The following is a 10422-nucleotide window of genomic DNA, read 5'->3' on the forward strand; positions in this document are numbered from 1 at the left end:
GTACAATGTCAACTTTAGAACGTGTAGCATCGCCATTAGCAGATATTGTTATGATTCCATTACCACTACGGGCTGTTACGGTCGCCAGAGTTCTATCTGAAAAGTATTACACAATGCATGTATTAACCAAGTATTTCACTTCACTTCATTCATATTGTATTGATCGTTATGTAAAAAAAAGCAAAGACATATCTTGAAATTAAAATTGCATTAGCATGATTAAGGTAGTTACTTCAAAGTATTTTTTTTCATCAGTGGAAACACATATATTAAATTGTGCGCGTAATAAAACTTTAGCTATATTGACTATTTGAATGAGTCTTGATTAATCTGTGAGGAAATTATTTTAAACTGGAGAATTACTAGCTTAAATTAGTCTGTTACTTTGACAGATCGTTACAGATTATGACAAATTGTGACGATATATGTTTTAAATCTTAGAATCAAACTTACTTGAACAGCCTTCATCATATTGCAAAAGAGAAGGCAATGTATCAAACCGTGGTGGATATTTCTGTGACAATCCTACAAACATTAATTTTGAATTTCATCATTTGAATAATTTTTGAATGAACTCAGAGTCACACAGAATGCGCATAAATACAATGGTAATAATCAATTCATTGATTGGTTATGGCTTGCTAATAGTTATAAAAGGTGCATGTACCAGGGTTATAATTTAATACGCCAGACGCGCGTTTCGTCTACATAAGACTCATCAGTGACGCTCAGATCCAAATAGTTATAAAGCCAAACAAGTACAAAGTTCAATAGCTTTGAGAACCAAAAATTCCAAAAAGTTATACCAAATACGGCAGGTAATCTATTCCTATTTAATAGACGTCAAATGGATTATTTATATTCATGCATGTACTGAACGTGAAAAATAAAAAATACATCCTTTAAGATTCTGAAAAGTGTGTCTACCGATAACCAAAATGTTTACTGCTTCAGGAAAATGAGGGAAGAAAGATATATATGTAGGAATTTAAAGTATAAAAATTTAACAGATCCTCACCAGAAAGCTCGAACGGACGCCGAAAGGATAAATAAACGGGTTTTCTTCGTCGACAATTGTTTATCTGTTGTAAGTCCGTTGGTGTACAGACCAAATAAAACGGACGCGTACAAATGCCTAACGGACACACACACAGGATATGCAATGTACGAGAAACGGAAATATAACGGAAGCGTACCGGATAATAGGGATGTCTTCCCAGTGCCCAGATGAACTTGTAGTTCAAATCTTCCAGGGGAAGAAGTTCTATTGAGTATTAATATAATATATATAGTATTTGCCCTCCAAGGTATGAGGGCAGTTCCACTTCCCTATAAATTCTTCCACAATCCGCTTCCAGTCACCCGCCCTGCTTGGGAAGCGCATGACTTCATTCACCTACTCGTCGATGATTGCTTGGCACACCCGAAATAATATTCATGCAAACAACTGATGGAACCAAATTTGTAAACACGTTTTTGCGCACTGTTATCCACAGCTACGACGTCAGATGGACATGGTATACTAGTGTGAGTTATCCGTTTATTATGATATTTGCTTTTGCAAAGGTAGTGTCAGTACGACATAGTTGAAGGTCCCGCGTACTAAACAAATAGACTAATTTATCCTGGTTTTTTTTAAAGACGAGGGACACCTTAGTGCACTTGTTTAGGTGATTTTAGTTTTTGTATTACGTTTTGTTTTGCATGATATCTGTGCAAACACACATTGCGCTACTCTGAGTAAAAAAAGTATTGAAGCAATGCAGTAATTCAATCTTTTAAACAAACATTATATATTTTAAACCTGTTAATAGTATCTACTCTGGGATGAAAACGGAAATGGTGTTATGCGGAACTCTCCATCCGCACTGCATTTAGTTTAGTTTAAACATATTTATTTATAGTGGATTAGGAAACAAGTTATTGCAACTTATATTAGTTCTTCCCCACTTTGAATGTGCGAGTGGTGCCTTGTAGCGGCTTTAGCCTGTCTTTTTTAGAAATCAACAAGGGTGTCTTTTACGTGCAAGAAATATGGCTCTCTCGTAACACGGGTAAGCCATTTATCGTCCCTTTCCGACGGACTATCATCGTTTCTCAAGACCATGCTCGCAAATGGTACCAAGGGAGAGAGCACTGCATGCTATATAAAAAAGAAGTTTTGGTATGATTGCCAATGAGACAACTCTCCACAATACACCAAAGGACACAGAAAGTAACAAATATAGGGTCACTGTACGGCCTTCAACAATGAACAAAGCTGATACCGCATAGTCAGCTATAAAAGGCCGCAAAATGACAAACGAGAAAACTAACGGCATAAGTTCTGTACAAAAAGTGAACGAATAACAAATGTAATACTCAAACAAACGACAACCACTTAATTATAGGCTCCTGACTTTGAAGGCACATATATACAGAATGTGGCTGGGTTAAACATGTTTGCGGGATCCCAACACACCCTCTAACCTGGGACAGTCGTGTAACAAAACAACATAAGAACGAACTATAAAAATCAGTTGAAAAAGGATTGACTCATCAGATGGATACACATAGTACAATTACTACGCTATTTTTCTCCAGCAGTAAGGTGTCTAAGTGTAATTGCTAACTTGGGTCCTGGTTTTAGTGGATTTCTGTAAAATGTATTCTTCTTTGCTACAACTATGCAAAATGACATACAAACACTTGGGATTTTTTTACGCGAAATGTTCTATTGACATCTATCTGTTTTACATTCGGTGCGTATCCGTTTCATCCGTTTTCTTCCATTTATGGCCGTTTCACATCCGTTTCACTTCCGTTCATCATCCATTTTTTCTGTGAAACGTCCGGTAGAAGTCTGTTAGTGAATTGGTCAACCAAACCTCCAACAGAGGTATAACGGACAATTAACGTAAAAAACAAAATTGGAATGGACGAGTACCATAAAAACGGACGCCTACCGGACGTTCACGGACACTTCATTCGTTGGACGTCCGTTCAAATGTTTGAACATGCCAAAAAGTGTCCACTGGACAGAACAAAAGTAGACGGATAAAACGGATGCTGAACGGACATGAAACGGATATGGAAGGACGTCTAACGGAAAAGAACGAACGGATTAAAAACAAAGATATCCGTTCGACGTCCGTTTGCGCTATCCGGTAAGGTGTCACCGGGGCTTTAAAATCCACCAAAGAGTTGTTGCATCTGTATACGAAGATTTGATTTGATGCCCCATACCAAACTAATATTACAATGTATTATACACTATTCATATATTCGATAAGACAACCCCCTTTAGCATGGCTAACATTCATTATCGTATAGAAGAACCTAAAAAGTGTCCATATTCCTATACACATGCCAAACATTTAGGTGGTATAGTATAAACGTACGATTCTTTCTACAAAACTATCATCAGCTTTTTTCCAGACCAAACCACCAGGCAAGTAAAGGTTGCTTAACAAAATAAAAAGCCTGAATAGAAAATTCGGATTGCTCTTATTTGAATAAATTCCGGCAGATTTAAATACTACTTAAGTAAATATATAAAACGTTAATCTCAAAAACACACTAGATGAAAGGTTTTTTTTCACATAAGTAATGCTTCAAATGATGAATAGCTGAATACTTGGCGGATGTTTAATCTCCCTCCAAATATTTTGGACAGTTGTAGGAGTTGATGTTAAAGTATGTTCATTTATGTTTATTAATTTTGTATTAACATTGTGTCATAGATAAAATTTATTCGTTCAATAAGTGAACTTGTTTTTGTTAATGCGTCTTTTGATTGATTTAAGCCATTTCTCAAGCTATGTTAGAATGTTACATTATCATTTTCTGTTAGGGTGAAGGTTGGCGCTTGTTAAAACGTTGAAACCCGCTGCATTTGTTTACAACTGTCTTAAGTGAGAAATCTGTAAGTTGTTCAGAGGTTGTCATTTGTTGATTTATTCATAAGTGTTTCTCGTTTTCCGTTTCTCGTTTTTTTAATATACATTGAAGCGTTGGTTTTCCTGTTTAAATGTTTTACACTTATCATTTTGGGGCCTTTTATAGCTTGCTGTTCGATGTGAGCCAAGGCGCAGTGTTGACGGCCGTACTTTGACCTATTTTTGTTTTTTACTATTTACACATTGTGACTTGGATGTATTGTTGTTTCATTGACCCTCATACCACATCTCCTTAAATCTATAAGCTTATAACTATAAAGAACTTACCTTTTTGGGACAACGATATTATTAATGTGCACACGAGTCCAAACTTCAAAATAACTTCCATGTCCCTTAAAATTAAACTTAAATGTTAAGCTAGACATATGAGCATCGTTAGAAAAAGAAATCGCATAAGTAATTTTTAACAATGAAAAAACCAATCAGACATTTGCATGTTTATATTCATAATATAATGTCTGCAATGATCGACAAATACAACTAATGTAAACCATTGTCAAACTTTTAATTCTTAAGCATAAGTGTTAATGTTGCTATCTTCATCAACTATTTCTCTAATCTTCATTCATTAAAAACTAAGTCGTACCAATGAAGAACTGATTGCACCTTGAGGGATTTTACCATCGTGCAATTATTTGTCTGACCACCTAATTTTTAAAAAAGTAGAATCTACCGTAAAAACATATGCATAGCAATTTTTGGCAACCGAATTATGGTTCTCTAAAAGTGAACCTAACTATAGTAAGTTAAAAATCTTTTAGATTATGCAACTCGTGTTGCATTGTACCATAAAGGAGGGGCGAAAAATAATAGACGGACAGTCAAACTCATAGATCGAAAATAAACTGACAACGCCATGGCTAAAAATTAAACAGACTAACAGACAAATGATAAATAATAGTTTACATGACACACAAAGAAAACTAAAGACTAAGCAACACGAACCCCACTTAAAACTGAGGGTGATCTCAGATGCTCCGGAAGGGTAAGCAGATTCTGCACCATATGTGGCATCTGTCGTGTTGCTCATGTTATTACAAATCAGGTAAATAGTCTAATTCGGTTGGTCACATTCATGAAAAGGGAAGGGGATTATAGTTACGACGTAAGGAACATATCCGATATCATCTATGAAACGGTTATTCCAAAACGGTCAACCAACTCGCGATGGCGTCCGTAAAATTTGAATTCAACTTCACCAGTTGGAACTGTTGGTTAAAAAGCTTCCCTGTGAGCAGCAACCCTCTTTCAAGGAAATCATGATAGGAAATATAAGCCCGGTAATGTCGTATCAATTCGGAGATATATGCTGGAATGTTACTACATAGAAATGGAAAGTTCACAATTGGGAAACAGAAATCATCTCTTTTGTCGTAAAGTTTTGTTTTCAACATAAGATATATTACAAATATGATTTATTATGATATATGATTAAAGGAAGATTGGATTTTTTTTTTCGGAACGATGGTGTTTAGTGGTTAACTAACGTACGGTCTTTGACAATAGACCATAAAATCGCTTCTAGTCGTGTTGTGAAATGCTTATAAATAAATTGAAAAAATACAACTTACAATAAAAGTTCTGCAGTCAACTCGTATAATATACCAAGCAATTAAACATAATTAGAATACATACTAACGAGTGTCTTACTTAATCAGGACAGACACATTTACATGTGGAAAGGTTTTAACGTTTTGAAAATGTACATTTGTTACGTAAATTCACTTCATATTTGTTCTCATTCAGATTGATGACATTACAACTCTATAAACTTCTTTAAGTGTATCATGACACGTTTCAGGAGCTTCGATTAAACTACTGTGTCTTGTATTTTTAAAACAATAAAATTTTAATGGTCGATACTAAAAGACGGGGCACTTAAGTTCGAGATATAAAGTTGTTCATTGACAAATAAAGAACGGTCTAAATTTTTATTATAGTAGTTTCACACGTACTTTGGTACATTGTATCCCCTTCAAATACTTCATGCATAATTTATAGTTGTTTGACTTTACGGACGTTTATCTACATGACTACATACTTGTATATACCGATTATTGACAGTGACACCGAAAAGAGTTGTCCGCATTTTATATATTTAGCATTTGAAAAATACATGGGCAAATAAACATATTAACATAAAAAAAATGACCAATAAGTTTTGTCAACATAACTTCTGTGTCATTTTGGTCTCTTGTGGAGAGTTGTAACATTGACAATTATACCACATCTTCTTTTTTTTATATGTTTATAATCAATATATTTTTGCTAAGATTTGTGCTGCAGTTACACAATGCATATGAAAAAGCAATATTGTTTGTTTGTGAATTGCAATTTTATACATGTTAGCCCTAATGTGCTTTTTACTATTGCTTTATAAGAACGAAGCTTTGCATTGTCCAGTGGACACATCTTAAACTTAAAGATTTGGATAAGATTGAGCGTTTCGTTTGTCTTCCAGATTTTGAACCACGTTTATTGGTATAAACTATTGTTTGTTTGATTATTTGTCTGTAAGGTCTCAACCACCCCAGGAGCCTTATAAACATATTTAAGAAAACAATTATTTAATAAAACAATTCGAAGTCTTTGGTTATGAAACATGGCCTGTATGGTATAAAATGTTTTCTCTATGTCTTCACCTAATAACTATTATATGTTCTACGGCTTATTCTTGATTTATAACATTTTAACATTTATTAAGTATGTCATAACATCGATACATTCCACTGTATCCAAGTACCTGTATGTACTTTTACATTTTCTACACAATAAAACTAAGACTGTCACACACTAAGGATACCGTTATGTCACATAGATTGTAATGGTTTCGATATCTAACTATCCAATAAATCAACATATAGGTTATTACATTTTGTAACAGTAGATTTTTACAACTTTATGACAACCATTTTTTAAAGGATGTTTGCTACTCTGTTTCAAAGTAACAAGCTTTTTAAGAGACTGTTATAAATCAGTAGTATATAAATAACGGAACTTGAACGGTAGAAAAGAAATGATGGGTCTGTTTGCTTGTTTTTGGGATATAAGCCATTGAAAATTTGGTCGGAAATTAATCTCTCTAGAATTTCCATACAATTAACATTGGCATCATTTTTTTTCAAACACTATGAAAAAATCACAAGGGTTTTATAAGATTTTCAAATATGACTCTTGAAACTATATATAATAAAATTTTGAAAAGAAAACTTGAGGAGGGCATAGTGGTCAAGTTTGCAATGGGCACTAGATTGATAAAACCAGAGGATTCCGAATATCTGACAAAAATTTAAAAGTAAAATAAGAGGAGCGATCCTCCTTAAATGCTTCAAATACATGTTTTTGGTTTACATGTATGACTAGCTGGTTTATGAATAGTAATTATAAAATAAAACAGCGTAAAAACGCCAAGCAGAAAATTAGCAAAGCACTAGTTTCATGTGAAACTAAATCAATTTTCTGTATTAGAAGACAACTGCAAGAACTGAGTATCTATACTTTTAGACAGAAATAGACTCGTTAAACGGGATTTTTCAAACACTCAGAATGTAGTTTTGGTATCTTCACTTTACTGCGGGTATAGATATGTTTTTGTATTAACTTAGCATCGAATAAAGATTTCAAACCTACCAGCCAGCAAGGGGGAAATTCAACACAGAAAGAAAAAAAAAACTACATAAACGAAACAAATGTACAATACAGTTGGACAACATTCACAACATTTTATTCATTAGTTCTTGATTGATAATTTTATTTGACAACAACTTTATGTAACAACTAAACATTCGGATTTGGTTAAAAAAAAAAATTAAAAGGAATTGCAAAACGCATTACAAAGTATACATGGTATATATGTAGGGAAATTTCACTCATTGGAATCCAGGTACACATCTGAATCTCATGTGAAAATCACGTGAATCATTTTTACGTGAATAATTAAAATAAAGTTAGTGTAAAGTTTAATCAAAATCAAGAACATGTCATTTAAGATTCATGTAAATGCCGAGTATTCATGTGAATGCAGGGTCAATTTACGTGGACATTTTCACGCGAGTTTCACGTATAAGATCGATTGAGATGAATTTTATGTGAATTTCATACGAGATTCATGTGACATTCACGTCAGAAAAATTGCCTGTGTGTAATAATGTTTTGGTAAAGTATGTTTTGATTCAGGACAAAACATGATTATGTTTAACATTCAAATATCTAATAGTTTTTCTAAAATATGGATGTTAAAAAACGTACGAATCAAATATGTAACCCCCATATGAAATCGTGATAATTTAATATTTCAATAATTAAAATGCTTTTTATTCCATCATAATAAGTTCAATTTGGAATATTCTACATTTTCTGAAAATATTAAGAAACTATACTAATTTTGATACATACAAATTTGCTTGAATGTGAATTCTATATAACTATGGAATCATACTTGTTTCTAAAAGGAGGAAAATAATTGGTTACAAATAAAGGTTTTGTGTCAATCTATGCTACATGGGAAATTTTGAAGTACTATTCAGTTGGCCTAAGACAAAAGATAGAATGACAAATATTTGATCAGGAACAATCTATAAAGATTAAACTAATCGGAATGTTTGTTCATAACATTGTTGATAACCGTCACAAACAGGAAGCAATTGACAATGTTGTTGATTACAATAAGCATAAGCTAAGCAAAGTAAAGTATAAAGTAGCACCTTTTTTCGTACTAACAAGATATATGTAAAACTCTTAATAATGATAGATAATTTGTATATTTACCTTCAATTTTAGTTTTACGTGCACATATGAATTTTCAGGCGTGTCACCTGTAATATTAATTGATCTTATCCGTATTTTGTCTGTTATCTAACCACGTGTTCGATAATGGATAAAGGGTTCAATCGATTTGTAATAATTCATGAGAGAGCACATTTTATGAAAATGCACTTATTTATTTTATATGACACATTTAAAAAGGTAACTGTTATAAAATTTAATGTTAAATCACCTATCGAGAAAAATAAATGCACATAATTTAATATTAATATCGGGCGAAAACAACTGATAGTCCGGCGGCTACAAGCATATTTCAGACGAATTGTGCACAATCTGCTACAAGCATGATATTTGGCATAGACCTTCTTCAATTATTACTCTTTTATTTCAGATAGGGAGGCATTTGAAAAAAATGTCTCACTTCCGGTAAAATCCAAAATGGCGGAAATCATACCTAAATAAGCCCTATATCGAAGGCTAGTATGTGAAAAGGTGTTATTTAACATTCTACTAACATAATATTTGGTACCAACCTTTGTTTTATACTACTTTTGGATATATGATATAGATAAGATGTCTTCAAAAAAACATACTTCCGGTAAAATCCAACATAGCGGATATAGTTCTAGAATAAGCTTATTTTTAGGGAGGGTAATTGAAATGTGTTTTAATGAATTGCTACTGTCATTACATTGTGCAGCAACCTTTCTTTTGTGCTTCTCATGGATACAATATACAAGACATATCTCTTTAAAAACCTTAATTCCGGTATATCTTAAATGGCGGAGATCATAGAAATATCAATTTTCTATTTTAATATTCAACTTTTTCAACATGTAAAGAAATTTTTTTTTGATGTTGTTTTTTTTTGCTTGTCATTAAACTATTGGCTTCTAGTTATCATCAAAACCATTAAAATAACACTTCCGGTAAAAAAAACCCCCAATATATTGTAAATTTCAAAAATGAGTCCTCAATCCATATCTTTGATTTAGTGTTTTAGATAGATCGGTTAAAACAAAATAAAATTACTGAAGTACTAAAACATTTTTCAAAGTACTACTATTTGGCAAAAAATACATGTTTATTCACAGTCAACACCACATGCAAACAAAGCAGTGCACGGGAGACCCGATTTTCCACATTAACAACGACTGCGACATCCTCTGTATCTGTATCTGTATGAATATATTGTCGATACCAATTCTGGCTTTAATATAACGGTTTGAGAGAGCGCCGCCGATTTATTGACGAGGCGTAAGAGCAGATTTGACGCTCTCCACGCTTGATGCGTGCACTACAGTGTCGTCTAGCTGATTCGACGCGATCACTGTCTTTACAAAGAATGAGTTTGAGTATTGTGGTGTTTTGCTTAGTGGAATGTCAAAACACTTAGAGTGATTCTTAACTTGCTTTTCCACAATATTTGTTGAGTGGTATTCTTCGAACTTATTGGCAGTTATGTTTCTCTTAGGACGTGCTTTTTGAGAAATTCGTCTGATTCAATAGCCGGAATCAGCCCCTAAATCACTTTGTACATAAATATCAACTTCTAACTTGTTCGTCTTGCAATTGTCTGGAGGTCTTGTAGTTCCAGTTGGGCAAGCATATTGGAGACACACCCTTCCTTTCTTGACTTGTAATCTATGGTGATAAATGATTTTTTTTGCAATCTTGTTGGCAGTATTTCAAGTTTCTTCTTTGAAAGCCTAGTGCTGAA

General features: G+C 33.3%; 1 protein-coding gene across 1 annotated transcript in view; it reads right to left on the reverse strand.

The window, feature by feature from the left end:
• The window catches only part of LOC139490119 (cadherin-23-like), a 145432-nt gene extending 141159 nt beyond the window's left edge, over positions 1 to 4273 (reverse strand). Inside the window, exons 1-2 of the mRNA XM_071276969.1 lie at positions 4206 to 4273; positions 454 to 525 (exon numbers count right to left, since the gene is read on the reverse strand). Coding sequence (XP_071133070.1) covers positions 454 to 525; positions 4206 to 4266 — 133 coding nt within the window. The 5' untranslated portion in view covers positions 4267 to 4273. The remainder of the gene's footprint in view (positions 1 to 453; positions 526 to 4205) is intronic.
• Between the last annotated feature and the right edge of the window lie 6149 nt (positions 4274 to 10422).

This window comes from Mytilus edulis, chromosome 9 (assembly GCF_963676685.1).
Source record: "Mytilus edulis chromosome 9, xbMytEdul2.2, whole genome shotgun sequence".
Taxonomy (NCBI): Eukaryota; Metazoa; Mollusca; class Bivalvia; order Mytilida; family Mytilidae; genus Mytilus; species Mytilus edulis.